General features: G+C 42.8%; 1 protein-coding gene across 1 annotated transcript in view; it reads left to right on the forward strand.

Annotated features, from left to right (window-relative positions):
* Positions 1-20,630, forward strand: part of SNX29 (sorting nexin 29) — a 477,394-nt gene that overhangs the window by 247,311 nt on the left and 209,453 nt on the right. The window contains 1 exon segment of the mRNA XM_043494140.1: positions 18,769-18,824. Coding sequence (XP_043350075.1) covers positions 18,769-18,824 — 56 coding nt within the window.

The following is a 20,630-nucleotide window of genomic DNA, read 5'->3' on the forward strand; positions in this document are numbered from 1 at the left end:
AGCTGAAAAGTCACAGTTTTATTAATCTCTACTCATATGGCAGCTGTTCCATACCCCTAATCATTTTTGTTGCTCTTTTCTGAACCTTTTCCAATTCCAATACATTTTTTTTAAGATGGGGCGACAACATCTGGACACAGTATTCAAGATGTGGGCATACCAGGGATTTATATAGAGGCAATATGATTTTTTTTTATCTTATTATCCATCCCTTTCTTAATGATTCCCAGCATTTTGACACTTACTGCACATTGAGTGGATGTTTTCAGAAAATTATCCACAATAACTCCAAGATCTCTTTCTTGAGAGGTAACAGCTAATTTAGACCCCTTATTTTATATGTATAGTTGGGGTTATGTTTTTCAGTGTGCATTACTTTGCATTTATCAACATTGAATTTCATCTGCCGTTTTGTTGCCCAGTCACCGAGTTTTGTGAGACCAGATACTTTTGTCTGCAACCTATCTTCCCAGGACACGGAATGTGCTCATAGCTTCAGTCAGCAGACATTTTGTGATCGACCACAAGTGGGAACTTCACAATTCGATAGTACACGACATTTTCACCTGATGGGGGATTCCAACAAAAGGTCTCTTCACCTTGCATATAAACAGCAAATGCATCCTCTACTGCTCCAGGGAAGGTCTTGGCCACCAGTCTCAGGGCAACGTATGCCTGCTCTCCTGATCAGACCAAATCAACTATGCCTTTCCTCCCAATTATGCTCCTACCCTTGAGTAATCCACAAGATCCAACAAGACAGAATGATGGTCACTTTGATTGCCCCCTGCTGGCCGAGACAGTTCGGGTTTCCCAATATCCTTCATATGTCAACCCGTCCACCAATTCCTATCCCCACCTTCCCCAATCTGCTGACACAGTGCAACAGCGAAATCAGACGTCCCTGTCCACAGGCACTCCATCTCAGTGTGTGGTATTTCGATGGACATCTGCCTTATAACGGACCTGTTCTTCAGCCATGCCATCCTCTCCAGCAGCAGGAAGGAATCCCTCAGGCACTATTACCAGGCCATGTGGAAACACTTTGCCTCCTGGGCCCAACAAAAGAGAGTTCCACCAGAATCACTGGGGATCCCCTTCCTCTTGGACTGCATCCTGTTCCTGAATGTCTCACTTTCAACACTCTGAAAGTCCACTTGGCGACAGCACATTCCACCCTCCCATGGAAGATCACTCTTTCTTTACATACCCTCTAACTGCTAGGTTTTGGGCCTCCTCAGAACCATCCCACCTGTCCCAACCCATCAGACCTCAATGAGATCTGAACCTAGTTCTAACCATACTAATGAAACCACCCTTTGAACTGTTGCTATCATGCTTTATTTCCCTCCTTTCCATGAAAGTCACCTTCTGTGTTGCTATCACTTCTGCAAGAAGGAGTGGCGAACTCGGAGCTATGCTGACAGACCCACCTTTCACAATTTTCCACAAAGCAAGTCTCCCTGCGCCTGCATCCCAAATACACATTGGAGGACAGACCTTTAGACTTCCTAGGCATTTGAGCATTCTAAACATCTCAGTTAGGCTCTAAGCATCATGAATTGTGTAGCTCCTACCTTTCAGATCTGCACATTGTATTGATGAAATCTGTGGTGAATAAAAAACTGAGTGGGATTTTTTTCCTTCAAAACAATTTTAGAGAAAGTTATCGGGGAGGATCATTTTGTCAGCATAAGTGCTGCTGAAGTGGGATGTGTGCAAGAGCTTTGAGGATGCTGTACATTGTTGTTTTCTGTTTTTGAGCTGCTGTTTTGAGATGCTTGCCAAGGTTGCTTCTGAGAGCCATAGGTGGGTGGCAGTTCCTGCTACTTTTATGTTTTACCTCAGCTATTGCTTTCCTTTGGACTTTCACGTTTGGAAGAGAAGGTTGATCTGAGGTTTGTGCTGGCTGAAAGAGGTAGTGAGAAAGGGTGTTTTTGAAATATTGTTGGGATTTATTGGTGGGGTTATGTAGTCTGTTAAGCTAACATTTGATTCTTCCTATTGAGTCCTGTAATGGTGTTGCAGTTGTCAGTGAATGCCACAGCAGCTCACTACATCACCAGGATCACGTCCTAGTGTCAAGGGAATTAGCGGAGTGGGCGTTCTCATCCCAGCCTTTGTAACAAGGTGGAACCCCAAACAGTCAATAGAACCTAGGCCCTCAGACAGAGCTGGGCTAATGAATCTGTGTGCTCTAGCCCTTAGGCAGGGCTGAGCTAATGAGCAATCGATGAGCTCTAATCCTTCGGCAGGGGAGAGCTTTAGCAAGTAGTCTTTGATGGAAGGCTGCCACCCAGAGAGGGGTGGCTGATTTGGCAACTAGGGTGGTCGTGTCGGTGATGGTCGTGACGCACAGTTCCTGGCTTCAGACCACTGGCCTATGCCAGGTAATGTACACCTTGTTCCAGGATCTTTCCTCTGATGGGAATGGTCTCTTTGCAGAGCAGACGGATGCAGGGCTGCACAGACTGAAGGACAGTCAGGCTACCCTTCACTCACTGGCTCTGAATAAATCGCAGTCGATGAGGAAGCAGTTCTGGCTGCTGCCAAGGCCTTGGCAACCTCGACAGGGCCCCGCAAGGAAAAGGGATAGAGACATGAGTTTTAGTCATTGCCGCCCTTTGTCTCCTGCTCCCCTGCGCAACCGGGGCCAGAAGCACTGATTTTGAGGGTGCGCTCAAGATCGACGCTCCAGTGAACTTCCCAGATCCGCCTCGTTATTTCCTCAATTGTCTTCATCCCTACCATTTGACCTAGTCGCGGGTCACCTTGGACTGTTAGGTGCTAGAGATTTAACTCGGGGCTACAAACTGTAATTCTTGGTTGCCCCTCCACCCCCCCATCCCTGTCTCTCTTCATGGACCCTGACCATGGACACACACAACTGCCCGTTTAAGAGGTCAAGAACCTCATACAGCTAGGGGCTGTGGAGGAGCTCCCTCAGGGCATGAACGGAAAAGGTTTCTACTCCCGTTATTTCCTAATCCCTAAAGCAAAAGGTGTCTGAAAACTCATTCTGGACCTGCGGTGCCTCAACAAGTCTCTCGAAAAGATGATGTTCCGCATGGTCTCTCTGGCTTCCATCATCCCCTCTCTGAATCTGGGAGACTGGTACGCCACCCTTGATCTGAAAGATGCTTATTTCCATATTTCCATCTTCCAAGATAACAGACAATTCCTCCGTTTTCCAGTTCACGGCACTACCCTTTGGTGTTCACAAAATGTATGGTGCCAGTGGCCATTTACCTGAGGCGTTGAGGGGTACAAGTCTACCGGTATCTCGACGATTGGCTCATCAAGGACAGATTTTGGGAACAGATGTAGGGGAGCCTCGATCTGATTCATTCCACCTGCCATGACCTGCCTGTTGATAAGTAAAAAGAAATCGACTTTAAGGCCACTGCAACAAATAGAGTTCATTGAGGTAGTTCTTGATTCCACATGAGCCAGAGCCTTCCTTCCAGAGGTGCAGTTCCAGGGCCTGATCTCCCATGTGAAAAACTACCTGCTCACCACTGCCCACACCTGCCTGTGGTTGTTAGGCCATGTGGCTGCATGTGCATACGTGGTCTGGCATGCCCAGCTCCATCTCCAGCCACTGCAAGCATGGTTGGCGTTGGTCATCTCTAATAGACACTATCTAGACCGGGTAGTCAGGGTGCTGGTTCACATCCGATTGTTCCTGGATTGTGGTTGAGCCCCGAATCGAAATTGGAGGGAGTTCCCTTTGTGGCCTGATCCCCGTTGCTGACCCTGGTTTCCGATGCCTCAGATCTGGGCTGGAGAGCCCACCTAAGTGAGCTCAGCATGCAAGACCGCTGAACGTGGGATATCTGTCCCTCCAAGTAAACATCAGGGAACTCAAAGCGGGTTGCCTGACCTGCCAGCTTTCCTGCCCCACCTGAAGGGCAAGGTGGTGCAGGTTCTGACACTGAATACCACTGTGATGTATTACATCAAAAGGCAGGATGCAACCAGGTTATCAGCCCTTTGCCAAGAAGCTCTCCCACCTTGGGACTTCTGTGCGCAGCACACTGTCCCATCTGGTAACCACGCATCTACCTGGGGCCAGGAAACCTTTGGCAGATCACCTCAGCAGGACCTTCTCGTCTCACCATGAGTGGTTGCTCCATCCAGAAGTGGTCAGTGTGATCTTCTGGAGGTGGGGGACTCTGTTCGTGTCTCATCAGAATAGGAAATGCCATGTGTTCTGCTCGTTCCGGGGAAATGCCTTTCTGCCCCTGTGGTCAGGGGCTCTGATGTACGCCTTCCCACGGGTGCCACTAATCCACAACATGCTTATGAAGATCAAACAGGACAAAGCAAAGGTGATCCTGATAGCCCCTGCATGGCCTTGGCTGCACTGGTTCTGCACACTGATGGACCTTTCAGTAGCTGCTCCACTTCAGCTGCCTCCCTGGCCAGACCTGCTGTCCCAGAACCATGGTAGTCTTCTGCATCTGAACCTGTCGGTGTTCACAGCATGGCTTCTGCATGGCTAAATGCAGAAGAACGTGAATGCTAGGCCTATATCCAACAGGTCTTGTTGGGTAGCAAAAAGGCCTCCACCAGAGCGACCTAACTGGCCAAGTGGAAGAGGTTCATGTGCTGGACCTCGAACTGGAGTATCCAGGCTAAGCAGGCCTTGCTGCAGGCGATCCTGGACTATCTTCTGCACCTCAAGCTCAAAGGGTTGGCCTTGTCATCAATCAAAATCCACTTTGCCATTATTTCGGCCTTTCACCCTCTGCTCTAGGGCAGATCAGTCTTCATTCACAACATGATGGTCCTGTTTTTGAAAGGTCTGGAGCGCCTCTACTCGCATGTGAGGGATCCTGTCCCTCTTTGGGACCTGAACCTCGTGCTGTCACAGCTCATGGGTCCTCCCTTTCAGCCTCTGGCTTACTCCTCCCTTTTCCTCCTCTCCTGGATAGTTTCTTTCCTGGTCTCAAAACTATCTGCCTGTAAGGTCTCTGAGATCTGGACACTAACTTCAGAACCATCCTATACGGTGTTCTACAAGGACAAAGTCCAACTGCAGCCGCACCCAGTGTTCCTGCCCAAGGTAGTTTCACGGTTTCATACCAGCCAAGACATATACTTACCGGTTTTCTTTCTGAAGCCTCATAAATTGGAAAAGGAGCACAAGCTCTGGACGTCAGGAGGGCACTTGCCTTGTACATTGACAGGACTAAGCCATTTCACAAAGTCAGTGCGGTTATTCGTTGCGGTGGCGGACAGGATGAAAGGTCATTCTGTGTCTGCTCAGAGGATTTCATTGTGGATCATGGCCTGCATCCATTAATTTAAATTGCTGAAGTGAATTCTATCTCTTAACAGGGTTTAAGTTGATTAGTTTACTAAAACTGTTCAGTTAGGTAAGCATCTGTTTTGAATAATAATAATAAAAATTGACAGGCAAATTTTAAGAGACTGACACACATTAAGATCAGTTGGAAATAATGTAGCATGAAAGACAAGCTAACACATTTAAAAATAGTTTTACTCATGAGGGACGCAACTCACATTGCATTCTCAGTACTAATGAAATGAGATTGTTATTCATTTGTGTGTATATGGCTTCTTAATCACCAAAACTTCTTCAGCAATTTTGGTAGTTTAAATAAGACAAACTCATTTGCCAAGTTTCTTCTGATAAAGAGTTCTTACTGGATCTCAGTGACTCAGCTAGTTTACCATGCCGAATTACATAGTCGGGGTGCTGTTATCAGATGATGAAAGGAACCGTATGTGCTTGTTGGAAGTATTGCTTCTGGCACATTGAGAAGGACACACTGACAATACACTATGCAAAAAAAAAAAAAAAAAAAAAAAAAAAAAAAAAAGCAACAGGCTGTAACTTTCTTAAATATGTGAAAGCATATAGAACAGGTTATCTTTGGAAAACCTGATTGTTATCTTGCTTATTGGGTCCCTGAAGCAATCCCTTTCTGGGCTTGTGGCTTACATCCATAGGGAGGACTCCATTCTTAATTCTCTCTTCACTGCCCTGCTGCTCATTCACATCCAAGAACTGGACCATCCTCCAAGATGTTCTCACCTGCGAAAATGGTCACGTTCCCCTTTCCCCTCCATTTATATGCCAACTGTCTGGGCCTTGCAATTACTTTCAGGGTTTTGAAGGTAAGTCTTCTCCTTTCATTCTCTATATACACCAGCTGTTGTTTAGCAGAGCTTTTCCATCTGCTTCATTTAATCCTTCACCTGCCTGTGAAGGGATTTCTCCAGTTAGGATTGTAATCCTGGTTAAGCATCTGTGATCAGGACAAGCCTGGGAAATTGTAGGTGATTGACATGTGCAATCAACTGATTTCCACCCAAATGGCAGAGTTGCCACAAATTCCTGATCACATTCATGCAGTCCTCAAGTATGGTCTCCCTGCACCCATGCTTTTAATTATTTCTCCCTCTCCTCGCTTATTACCACAGTCCAGGACATCTGCATCCCTTTGGACTTCCAAACTGTAAACCTCTGACTCAGCAAACAGAGGGGGTTTTGATTGGCCTGTCTGTCCTCTTGCAAGTCTGATACCAAATGTATATGTCTCAAGAGATGATTAATGGTACATGGAGCCTTTCGTCTCTAGCAATTCAGCTTGACTACTACCAGTTTGGAACTGACACAAAGTTGTTAAATTGCTAATGTTGTTCAGTGGGCAGGTATTTACATTAAATTCACTCTCACAGTTGTCCCTAACTGCCATGATTGATAGCGATCTCAGCAAAGGGGATATTGAATGAATAGGCAGAAGAGATTCCTTGCCACTAGAAAAGATTACTTCAGCTCAGGATTGATGGAAGGTTTGTATAGATATTTCTAGTGTGCATCTGTCCAGAGAATTTTGCCTCCAGGGCTATCAGTATAGCACCTTCCTGTCACTAAAATGATAAAAGAAGATAAGACATTTTAAAGTCCAAACTAGAAAAATAGGAAAAATGTTTTGCATTTTACAAAGCCCCAAATAGGAGAAGGGAGTGTCATTTACTGTATGTTTGTACAGCACCTGACATAATGGGGTCCTATTTTGGTTGGCCTGTAGGTGCTACCTCAATATAAATGTGTAAACCACCTACTTTGTCTTTCTGGCAGATTTTAAAATGTTAGTATAGTGTGTAAGTGTTCTCCTACATTTCCGGTGTGGCATTTTATGAAATAAATACAAATGATTTCAACTGTGACGCGTCTTTAAAACATCAATGATACATACCATCTCTAGCTTAAAGAATGAATTTAAAAATGTGTTTTTCCAGACACCCAGTTCTTCTGACATCAGATGTTTTTTAAAAATAAATCTAGCTTTGGTGGGACTCTGAATAATCTGTTTTTTTTTTAAAGTTGCACATCAGTGTGGCATCTAAAATATTCATGGTTTTACAAAAAAATATTTGAAATGTGACGTATTGAAAATATCCTGTTTACCTTAAATGCTGTTTGGAACAACTAGATATTAAAAAGCTTTTTCTCCAGCCAAACATGTAAATACTGAAAATATTAGCTATTTTTAAAATTGGGATAGACTGTTTTCTCTCTGTAGATCCAAAGCAAATCACAAGACTTCAAATTGTGGGGAAACCGCCCCCCCCATTTTTTAGTAGAAACACAGTTTGTTTGCATAGAAGTTTTGAAAGTGTTTTATTTTTAATATTTTCTGATTTTTTTGTCATCAGCATACTACATTTAATATTCAGACTCTGTTGGACAATTTATGCTGTTCTTAATTTTTATGTTTTTAAAAATACATCCTAAATACATACTGAGTTTTGCCTCTGAAAGCATAGAATGAAATGGCTATATAAACACTACCCATAAATTATTTGGCATCAGAGCTGATATGCAGCCAGTGAAGTGCAGCCCCCCCAGGAATGAAAGGCTGCTTCCATTCTGCTAGGACACCATGCAACAGCTTCCAGCTAATGTTACTCAGTTTTTTGCAGGTGATTTTGTATAAACTTGTAGCACATGATGTTATTGACTTTGTATGTAGTATATGCGTCACTGGATTGTCACATGGCATTGCACAACGACAGCACTGTAGGTTTTAAAGTACATAATATTTTAAAGTCGGTCACTTTTCACAGAACTGAATGATTCAAGTGGTTATATCAAGGCAAATAAACCTTTTTGAAAATGAAATCAAGATTAATTGATCCAGTTCTAGTACAAATCTAATGAAGATGATCTACTATGTTGTTCGGGTGTGGGAAAAATCTCCCAGCATAAGCTCTATATTAATTTAGCACTAGATTCTGCCACTCTTAATCATGTAGAACATTGTGCCATTCCCAGAACAGGGTAATACTCAGTGTGAGTATGAGTAATAGATTCTGGCCCTCACTCAGCCATGTTTAAATTTGGCATGAAACTTTAATCTAGAGAAATAATTTTCTGTACACACACAGACCCCTCCAGCAGCCCATTTATTGTATAAGTTAAATTGGGCAAAGTATTCATTCATTAAATTCCAGGTATCCTACACTTTATTCAGGAAGATGTTGGACCTGATTGTCTGCTGCCCTGCTCCTTGCAAAGTTACTTTCACTGGTATAGAGTTCAAAACTCTACTGTTCTGATTTGGTGGAATTTACAGTCACATTTTGCTGTGTAAATAACTGCACAATGGATTTGTTTAGACTAGTGTTTGTGGTTTTGTAGTAATTCAAGTTAATTGAATGGTCAGTTATCTCAAGTTAATTAGCACAATTGTAAAAAGAAAAGGAGTACTTGTGGCACCTTAGAGACTAACAAATTTATTAGAGCATAAGCTTTCGTGGCTGCTCTGCACCCACCAAATTTTCCCCTTGGGTGCTCCAGGGCTGGAGCACCCATGGAGTCGGCGCCTAAGGCGCCACTTTTGGCTGGTTAAATTTATAAGCCCTTTTATAACCGGTTGTCCCTTGCGGAACAACTGGTTCTAAAAGGGCTTCTAAATTAACAACCGGTTCTAGTGAACCCGTGTGAACCTACTCCAGCTCACCACAGGTTATATCACATGTACAGCTTCCCTCCATCCACTAGGCCAGTAACCCTGTCAAAGAAGAAAATTAGGTTGGTTTGGCATGATTTCTTTTTTAACTAATCCATGATGGCTATTCATTATAACGCTGTTATTAGGTGCTAACAAATTGTTTAATAATTTGTTCCAGTAGCTTTTAGGTATCAAAGTTAGGCTGATGGATCTATAATTCCCTGGATCCTCTTTGTTCTCTTTTTTAAAGATAGATACCGTACTATGTTTGCTTTTCTCCTAGTCCTGTGGGACGTCACCTGTCCTCCATGAGTTCTCAAAGGTAATTGCTAATGGTTCTGAGTTTGCTTCAGTTAGTTCCTTAAATACCTTAGGATGAATTTCATCAGGCCCTGCTGACTTCAACACATTTAACTTACCTAAATACTCTTTAACCTGTTCTTTTCCTATTTCGGCTTGTGTTCTTTCCCCCTTGTTAATATTGTGTTGAGTATCTGGTCACCATTAACCTTTTTAGTGATGACTGCAGCAAAATGGGCATTAAACTCCTCAGCTAGATGTAATCATAGCACTTGTAATCATAAAAATATAGTGTGCATGCTCAGTTAATGATAAATGGTCCATACTTCCAGGCTGACAGTGTTGATTATTTTATCCTATTTTACATCTAAAGGAAAAATTTCTCAGAAGCTATCATGCTTTGAAGATTTATCTCAAGCACAGACACCTATTTAAACATTTTGCATGTTAAAGAGAAGACTTCATTTTGGTTTTTGATAATTTTGCCTATTTCCAAAATCCCAATCCCCCAATCTTCTTAATCAATGGATGTTTATGAAGTCTGAAGATAGACACAGTTTATGTTCATTTTAGAAATCTGGTGGGCTAGGAATTTGTTTTTGGTAAATATCATAACATTAGTTCAGTGAACAAAAAATAATTCCTGACAGAGGCATGTTCTCTGGTTGCTGATGCACAGTGTTTGTAATAGATGCAAACCAGCTTTCTCTCTAGCAGCTGATCCTGCTCCTGCCATGGGTATCATTCTTTTCTGTACAGAAAAGGAGCCAGGAGCAGAATCATCTGCTAGAGGGAAAGTTGGTTTGCATTTTTTATATATAAATAAAATAAAGCTGGGATTGAATCCCTATCCTACACTTGAAGCATCTTATATTTGTGATAATTAGCAACTGGACCTGCTGCTTAACCATAAGCAGCTTTGGGACAAATCCTTTTTTTTTATGATTATTATTTAATAGTATTGAATGGTTGGCTTATTTGTCCCTTGCAAATTCTTACAGTTAGTGTCATATGAGAGATGCTATTTTTATTTTAAAATTCAGTTGAGTAAAATACTGTTTTTCATGGAGAAAAATAAAAAAGCTGCTAGAAATAATTTTTCATTAAACTTATCACATAATGTTGTTTAAATTGAGAATTTTCATGTTTTTCATCATTCATCTTAGATTCTGGTGCTTTACCGCAGTTTCATATGAGCAGTATAACCTTATTACATGTTATTTGAACTCAGTGATGCTATTAAACTGCTTGGACAAACAACATAAAAATTTTCTGCTTATAACAACACCAATCAGCAGTCTCACTATCAAAATGCCCTAAGGAAAAGGTGTGCTATACACTGTGGCCCCAAAAAATAACAAATCCAGTCTCTGGTGGACCAAAGGAATAGAGGGGTGAGTTCTGAAGCTAAAGCTTAGATTTAACCATGGAAATTTTAATTCCTTAAATACAAGGAGAGGGGAAGTGGAAGTGCTATCTAGGATAACAAGGAAGCCTGATCTTATAGCCAACATCCAACAGTATTACAGCTGAAAAATAGCAAAGGATATTCAGTTATTTAATCAACAGAGCATTTCTTAGGTTTAATTATGAATAGTAGAAATGGCACCATGATTACAAGGGATGAAAGCACAGACTCAGGTGATAGATTGGTTTTCATAACCTATTGTGGGATTCCACTGATTTCATAACTGCTAGGAATTAAGTTTCTGTAGTTGCCCAGTGTCACCAGATCATGGAGATTAAATGTCAGTTTTTGCTATATGATTTGGTGTATTTAAATTTTTATAATACGTTATATACGAGCCAAACATCTTTCTTACCATTTGTATCCTTTTCTGCTTCTTCACATTCAGCTGTCTCTAGAATCTTTTTCTTTTTACACTGTCGGTCTCCTTTCCTGCAGCTTTTCTTCCTCATCTCTTTTCTCTGTTGCCTTAAATTTTCCCCCTCTCGTTTTCCCCTTGTGCTCACTCAACACTGTCTGCATAGAATCTGCTATCAAGCCTGGGGTTCTGTTTCATTTGCTGACCTATGGCATAAACCACTTTGTATTATTGATTCAAATAATTATACTGGGAGATTTTTAAATTACCGGCTTTGCATTTTAAAAATAACTGTGAATGCACTGTTATTCAATGGAAGTGTGATAGCAATAACCTGCATCAGGAACAGCTTCTGATAGAAACAGATTTTATATTTTTTGTCTGTCTTTGTTTTGTTTTCCTCAGCTGTTGACCTTACATGAAAGTTCTGAGCATAGATGTAATAACTGTGCTGTTTGTTGTAAAGCTTACCTTTGTGTGAAATATCTGGTTTGTCATATGAGATACTGGGGGATACCCTTAGGTTCTAAATGTTCATGGATAATCCTCTTTAGTCAAACACAGACAAACTCAGAACAATTTATAAAACATACACATGGAGAAAAGACATGAAGTGATTGTGACAGGTTTGGGCCTTTGGGTGCCACCTAATGTGCTGGGATGCCACTGAGTCAGCCTGTTCTGCCACCTTGAGTTCCCTTTACCTGGCCTTGCTGGGTTAGGCTCACAAGCCTCTTCCAGCCAAGCACACAGGCAGGGCCACACCCAGCTGCACAGTGTGACAGAGATCCGCTCTGGAAAGATTCAGCCTTAGGGGCTCACCCCAATACTCTTGTGCCCACTCCCTTTAAGGGGTACAAATCCAAGGTTTTATGAAATTCACCCCCTCCCTCATCTTTGTCCATCTTTGTGTGGAATGTTGGTGTAGAGGGCTTCTACATCCATAGTGGACAGGATGGTGTTTTCAGGAAAATCACCAATGGTTTGTAGTTTCCTCAGGAAGTCAGTGATGTCTCGAAGATAGCTGGGAGTGCTGGTAACGTAGGGCCTGAGGAGGGAGTCTACATAGCCAAACAATCCTGTTTTCTGGGTGCCAATGCCTGAGATGATGGGGCGTCCAGGATTTCCAGGTTTATGGATCTTGGGTAGCAGATAGACTACCTCAGGTCGGGGTTCCAGGGGTGTGTCTGTGTGGATTTGTTCTTGTGCTTTTTCAGGGAGTTTCTTGAGCAAACGGTGTAGTTTCTTTTGGTAACCCTCAGTGGGATCAGAGGGTAATGGCTTGTAGAAAGTGGTGTTGGAGAGCTGCCTAGTAGCCTCTTGTTCATATTCCGACCTATTCATGATGATGACAGCACCTCCTTTGTCAGCCTTTTTGATTATGATGTCAGAGTTGTTTCTGAGGCTGTGGATGGCATTGTGCTCTGTACGGCTGAGGTTATGGGGCAAGTGATGCTGCTTTTCCACAATTTCAGCCCATGCACGTCAGCGGAAGCACTCTATGTAGAAGTCCAGTCTGTTGTTTCGACCTTCAGGAGGAGTCCACCCAGAATCCTTCTTTTTGTAATGTTGGTAGGAAGGTCTCTGTGGGTTAGTATATTGTTCAGAGGTGTGTTGAAAATATTCCTTGAGTCGGAGATGTCGAAAATAGGATTCTAGGTCACCACAGAACTGTATCATGTTCGTGGGGGTGGAGGGACAAAACGAGAAGCCCCAAGATAGGACTTTGTGACTTGGTCCTCACCCATAACTATTTCACATTTGGGGACAATGTATACCTTCAAATCAGCAGCACTGCGATGGGTACCCGCATGGCCTCACAGTAGGCCAACATTTTAATGGCTGACTTAGAACAACACTTCCTCAGCTCTCGTCCCCTAATGCCCCTACTCTACTTGCGCTACATTGATGACATCTTCATCCTCTAGACCCAGGGAAAAGAAGCCCTGGAAGAATTCCACCATGATTTCAACAATTTCCATCCCACCATCAACCTCAGCTTGGACCAGTCCACACAAGAGATCCACTTCCTGGACACTACAGTGCTAATAAGCGATGGTCACATAAACACCACCCTATTCCGGAAACCTACTGACCGATATTCCTACCTACATGCCTCCAGCTTTCACCCAGATCACACCACATGATCCATTGCCTACAGCCAAGCTCCAACCCTCAGACAGAGACAAACACCTACAAGATCTCTATCAAGCATTCTTACAACTACAATACCCACCTGCTGAAGTGAAGAAACAGATTGACAGAGCCAGAAGAGTACCCAGAAGTCACCTACTACAGGACAGGCCCAACAAAGAAAATAACAGAACGCCACTAGCCATCACCTTCAGCCCGCAACTAAAACCTCTCTAACGCATCATCAAGGATCTACTGCCTATCCTGAAGGACGACCCATCACTCTCACAGATCTTGGGAGACAGGCCAGTCCTTGCTTACAGACAGCCCCCCAACCTGAAGCAAATACTCACCAGCAACCACACACTACACAACAGAAGCACTAACCCAGGAACCTATCCTTGCAACAAAGCCCGTTGCCAACTCTGTCCACATATCTATTCAAGGGACACCATCATAGGGCCTAATCACATCATCCACACTAGCAGAGGCTTGTTCACCTGCGCATCTACCAATGTGATATATGCCATCATGAGCCAGCAATGCCCCTCTGCTATGTACATTGGTCAAACTGGACAGTCTCTTCGTAAAAGAATAAATGGACACAAATCAGACGTCAAGAATTATAACATTCAAAAACCAGTCGGAGAACACTTCAATCTCTCTGGTCACTTGATTACAGATCTCAGAGTGGCTATTCTTCAACAAAAAAACTTCAAAAACAGACTCCAACGAGAGACTGCTGTATTGGAATTAATTTGCAAACTGGATACAATAAACTTAGGCTTGAATAGAGACTGGGAGTGAATGAATCATTATACAAAGTAAAACTATTTCCCCATGTTATTCCCCACCCCCACCCCCCACTGTTCCTCAGATGTTCTTGTCAACTGCTGGAAATGGCCCACCTTGATTATCACTACAAAAGGTTTTCTTCCTCCCCCTCCACTTCTGCTGTAATAGCTCATCTTAAGTGATCATTCTCCTTAGAGTGTGTATGATAACACCCATTGTTTCATGTTCTCTATGTACATAAATCTCCCCATTGTATTTTCCACTGAATGCATCCGATGAAGTGAGCTGTAGCTCATGAAAGCTTATGCTCAAATAAATGTGTTAGTCGCTAAGGTGCCACAAGTACTCCTTTTCTTTTTGCGAATACAGACTAACATGGCTGCTACTCTGAAACCAGACAGAACAAAGCAGATTACTAACTAAGTAAAGCAAAGCACGCAAGCTAAATTCAATATACTTAAGAAACAGGTTACAAAATGTAAATTCTTACCCTAAATGTTATTTTAGGCAGGTTGCAAAGTTTCTGTGGTTCAGAGTTCCGGTTATATTCCTTTTCAGACTGGACCCCTGTCTCAGTTTGGACTCTCCCCTTGCCTTCCCTTCAGGTGGCTTTAGCAGTCTTTCTTCTTGGGCAGACAGGCCATCGAGAGGAAGAGTTCTGTTTGCCTTCCTCCCCACCCTTCAATCGGATTTACATAAGGCGGGAATCCTGTTTCCTAAACTTGATCCTCCCCTTACCTTCCAGTGGAAATTCCCAGGTAATGTTTAGTATTAGGTGACAAGACCACCTGACTCTAGTATCACAGCGTCCATGAGTCAGTGGCAGTATGGAGCATTTGCAGGAAGGCCAAGCCTTTTCACAGTCCATTGTCCTGGCTGATGGGCTTTTCCATTGTTGTACCTGAAGTGTTAGCAGTGAGCGTCACCCAAAGTAGCATAGTTGAAATACAGATACATAGTCAGTATTCCTAACTTCGGATACAGAAATTATACAGGCATACAAATTGGATAATTTCATTCAGTAAATGATAACCTTTCCAATGATATCTTACAAGACCCATCTTGCATAAAGTACATCTCAGTTATGTCATATTCATATCGTAAGCATATTTTCAAAAAGAATATGGAGTGAAACGTCACCATGATGCCATGAAGTTATTTTTATCTTCCCATTGTCCTTTTGCATAGCTGATCCACGGGTGCTGGAACAATTTGTATAGTGAGGGTGCTGAGAGCCACTGAACCAAACTGTAAACCCTGTAAATGATGGAAACAACTTCAAGCCAAGAGGTGCAGCAGCACCACTAGTTCCAACATCTATGAGCTCGTCTTTAGAATGGAGATCTACATCTCCTCACATATCATCCCCAGTTGCCCAGGCTTGGCAAAAAGTAAGGTGGGCTCTGGCAATCAAGACCTCACTCCCGCATCTTTCATGTAAACGTGCAACTTTCTGGCTCAGGAAGAGACAGAGATATTCTCCCATCTCACTTGCTTCTGGATTGCCTTGTGTAGGAAGGGACTACCTTTGGGGCTGCCCAGGAATTAGAGGGGTGTTTCAAATCTTGCCAGTGTGTCTGCTCAGAGGAACTAATGACTGCTTGCCTTGCTGGAGCTTCTCCCATCCTCCTGCCCCTGGATAGTTTGGTCCAATTTAGAGAGCACATCAGCCATTAAGCCTGATTTAAGACAGGGAATCACAGTTCTCACTGGGATCAGGGTGTAGCTAGTCACCACAGGAAGGAATTTTTCCATGCTTAGCCAGGTTAAGATGAGAGGTAATGTTCTTTTGGTGTTGAAAAGTAGTTCGGTGTTGGAGTTTTAACTATGTCACAGGCATTGTCTTTAAACCCCAGTATCCAAGAAGGATAACTGAATCTGGCATATCAAATACCCAAGGCGGCAGGAAATTCACAGACCTGGAAATACCCACTAGTGACTAGGTATAGCTAATTACTTGACTACATTTCTGCTTAGATATTACAAATGTTTAAGATTCCAACTAGCCAAACATAGTGAGTTTATTAGTGAAAAATAATGCATGAAAAACAAATAAAGCATGAAAAAGAGACGTACATACCGCCCTTTTGGGGAAGCAATCTCTCAGAGTTCACCTTATACAGAAGGTCTGCTCCCACAGTATGCACTGAGTATTTACACTGTAGTTGTTTCCCAGCTAAAAGCACTCTACATATCACCCAAGATTCAACCCATGAGTCTGCACCAGGGTGGATTTGATTTAAATCAGGATTTAAATCACTAGTCAGGAAAACTCTATTTAATCATGGTTTTCTACATAAAAGTGCATTCTTGTTGGTTATTATAACCTTAATGCATATTCTTCACAACTCAGAGATAGATGTAGGTTTCATTTTTAGAAGGTATACACTATTCATTTTTTAAACAGTGCTTTATTTTCAAAACTTTTCAGGTTAGTTTTACCGCTATATCAGAAAATGAATGATTGTTTGGTTATTTCATTTACCAAAGGTAATTGAAGCAGACATTTATGAAGTCATTGGGAGGTGAACTATCTCCAATTCAACATGTTAATCATTAATATTTGGAGGATTTTCTTGCAATGCTATATTAGGAGAAGAACATCACGAGACAGACATTTAAATTGTTTTATTTAACTAAAACAACAACGTTATGTAGTTTGGATTTTTTTCTTCAACAGAAAACATAATATTTTAACAAAACAAGCATATGTCCATCGCTTCTCACATTTATTTACAGATTTCGCCTTGTCCAGATCTATTCCACCGCCAACAGTGTTCTATTCATTGAACTTTTTGAAACTTTGCACTTTTAGAGAGAGGTAAGGGATTGATTCTGTATACACAAATTTGCAGAGGGACAATAGAGCTGAGGTCTGTTATTTCTCACATCTGTGTATTATTTATTTTGTTTTAAACCATTTTTGCTGTTAACAAGCATGTTAACTCTGGGAAGACAAATCCACAGTTTGAGAACTGCAAACGAAGCATCTCTGATGGTATCTTCTAGACTGAGTACTGAGTCCCATTGGGTAGATGGAAAGATTAACCTAAATAATCTATACAGAAGCCTGTGGAACCCCACAAGATTGGGTCCCTAATCCATGAACTGTTGGAACTCATTTACAAAACTTTTCTTAAATATTACATGAATATATTGTCTCATATTATAGAATTAGAATTTATAATCTCTATTCCATGATGAGATATCTTTGAGCTATAATGTGTCTTAATTAAAGCTACCTTTAGATAGGTTTTTTCCTCAAAAAGCATTTTATCAAAAAAATCAGATTTAAATAAAAAAAATAAGATTTTTAATTTTTTTTAAAACAAATCATTGATTTTTATCCACCCTGGTCTGCACCTGTTTCTTATCTTGTTTTTCTGTACCATCCAGTATCTTCCTTATCTTTGTTGTGCATACCACATTCCAGGTGTCAATGGCCCATGGAAGCACTTCCTGAGAGTACCAGGACATACTATTTATATATCTGATTTCCGTTATGTATCTGATTGTGCCAAGAGTTGAATCAACTGTTGCAAAATGTTAGGGAGGCATGTATATTAGCTTGAGTGAATAGGCATAAACAGCATTCAGTGAAAAACATAATACAATTCTCAGTTGTACGACTTAGCATGACTACTTAGCATTCATGTCTGATATGTGTATAATATTAATATTATGTGTGTAATACATATTAGTATATTATGTTATACCCCTAACAAATATATACATTGGCTAACACTATTCTTCCCCTAATATTACCTGGATTCAATTTTATGTCTACAGGGTTACTTTTAACAGTCACTTTTTTATTTTTAAATTAGCCATATAATTTTTCTTGTCTCATGCCTGTTCTATATCTGTTAATAGAAGAAAATAAACATTAAAGGCAGGCCAACTGGTAGCTGTCATCGTGGTAAAAGCTGGAGGCTATTTGGAAGCCTGGCAAAGAGTGACGGGGGCACAGTTACAATAATACTGCATGCCTACTTTGTTTTGTTATGTGTAATACTAGCCTTTTCTAGAGATCTAAAAGAAAAACTGCAGAGAGGGAATTTGTGCAGAGTCCCATATTTTGAAGGATAAATCCAGAACTCAAAAAACAACCTGAGTGACAGGACTGTGTGCTGTTAAGTTTCTCACCAGCTGCAAAAGAGAATCCTCTCCCAAAGCTATGGAGTAGAAGCAGAGCTTCTTTGGCTCTGGTTCATTGGGGAGGAATACCCAACAGATGCCACATAATGTCAGATTCACCAAACCAGCTCCACTGATGCACACAACTTTCCCCGTTGCATATTGGAGTGCTGTGTGAGTCTCTGTGTAGCTGGTCTGGTCTGGCTTCTAGTGGGTAAAGACGCACTGTTTTGTGGTCCCAGTATCCTGCTTCCTTTCTTCTGCAGCAGAACCACACAAGTTCCACTGGGTAATGGCCTCTGAACCAGAATATAGGGGTGAGGGGCACCATTTATATGTTAAATTCTAATTAGTTATTTTTCTCAGAAATGCATGCTTTTATGAGACTTGGAATTAGTAATGGATTTTGGTAAAGTTAATGGAGAACTTACCAGGGTCTCATGTTTATATTACTTCAAAACAGTTTGTTTCTTTTATTGTTTTGCAATACAGCTTTTCATCTGCATGTTGAACAGTCATTTCCATATAATATCCTACCTTCATTATGGAAAGCATAATAATCATGATTTATTTTTTTATGATATCAGGTCCCTGGGGATTTGAGTCAGACATCTGAAGACCAGAGTTTGTCAGATTTTGAAATGTAAGTTTGCAGTAAATGCTGATGTGAAATTTTGTATCTTTATACTATATGTGTGGGAGTGGGGAACAAATGATCAGACCTAATACATTGCTTTCCCTCCATAATTTTCAATAAGTGAATTACCAAATAGGGGTATTCTCAGTGGTGAGCTGGAGCCGGTTTGCACCGGTTCACTGGAACTGGTTGTTAAATTTAGAAGCCCCTTTAGAACCTCCGCTCCGCCCCTGAGTTATGTGCCTCCCCGCTCCGCTTTTCCACCCGCCCCTGCCCGGCTTCCCACGAATCAGCTGTTCGCGCGGGAAGCCGGGGGGGGAGAGGGGGCTGAGAAGCAGGCGGCAGTTTCGCGCTCAGGCCCAGGGAAGCGGAAGCAGAGTGGAGAGGAGCTTGGCGGAGGGCGCGAGGATGGCCGCCTGCGCCACAGCAGGTAACCTGGGGGGGGGGCGGAGGGGAACTGCTCCCTGCTCCAGCTTGCCTCTGCATCCCTGGGCCTGAGCGAGAAGCCACTGCCTGCTTCTCAGCCACCCCCGGCTTCCCATGCCAATAGCTGATTCGCATGAAGCTGGGGGTGGAGAAGCAGAGCTGGGCAGCACATTCAGGGGAGGAGGCGGAGCAGAGGTGAGCTGGGGCCAGGCACGGGGCGGGGAGCTATTGGTGGGGGCTCTGCACCCACCAAATTTTCCCTGTGGGGGCTCCAGCCCTGGAGCACCCAGGGAGTCGGCGCCTAAGGCACCACTTCTGATGTGATCAGTGGGGGGAGCGACCGCTCCCCCTGCTATGCCCCAGCTTCGCTCCCCCGCCCCTAGGAGCCATAGGGACCTGCTAGATGTTTCCTGGGAGCTGTCACAGGTAAGCACCACCGGGACTCCCCACCTCTCCCCCCCGGCAGATCGCTTTGGCTCTTAGGGGCGGGGCGGGGCAGGGCAGGGCAGGCACCCACTATGGTGGCCCATGAGACCCTCCTGCCCGTATCCAGGGCAGTCAAGGGATGGGGTGGATGGGGCAGGCGTCCGTGGGGGGGGAGGGGTAAAGACAGAACCAGTTGTTAAGATTTTGGCAGCTCATCGCTGGGTATTCTGTTATTGTTGGAAATAATGCAGCTAACTTTCAGAATCTTTGTCCTGTTTAGTTTTTTTTTAATCTTGGGACAGGAGGAATTCAGTTTTATGCTGCATCTGAACATCCTTTGGAGCTTGTTTTGGTTTTCAGTTGGATCTTTTAGTCCGCTAATGATTCAGCAGCAGTTGTGACCAACTAAATCCCCGTGGGAATGCCAGGGGGGATAATGACACAACTAAAAATTTATCTTTCTTTTGCTTTTTTTTGCCATGCTCTTCTATAATTGTTCATTTCCCGCTGCAGAAGATGAACATTAGCGTACCACAAATTTTTTAAATAAGAAAATTGTAGAAAAATTGTACAATTGCACTAAAAATCCCACATTTCGGCCTGAATTATTTTAATGTGTGATTTTTCTGGCGTATAACTTTTGTTAGGCTAAAATCCATATATCTAGCTCAGTGTTGCCCAAACTTTGGATGCTGCTTGTTCAGGGAAAGCCCCTGGCGGGCCCAGCCAGTTTGTTTACCTGTCGCATCTGCAGGTTTGGCTGATCGCGGCTCCCACTGGCCGTGGTTCGCTGTGCCCGGCCAGTGGGGGCTGCAGGAAGTTGTGGCCGGTACGTCCCACTTTCCGCAGCCCCCATTGGCCAGGCACAGCAAAACGTGGCCAGTGGGAGCTGCGATTGGCCAAACCTGTGGACGCAGCAGGTAAACAAACTGCCTGGGTTTGCCAGGGACTTTACCTGAA

Source organism: Dermochelys coriacea, chromosome 10 (assembly GCF_009764565.3).
Source record: "Dermochelys coriacea isolate rDerCor1 chromosome 10, rDerCor1.pri.v4, whole genome shotgun sequence".
NCBI classification, from domain to species: Eukaryota; Metazoa; Chordata; order Testudines; family Dermochelyidae; genus Dermochelys; species Dermochelys coriacea.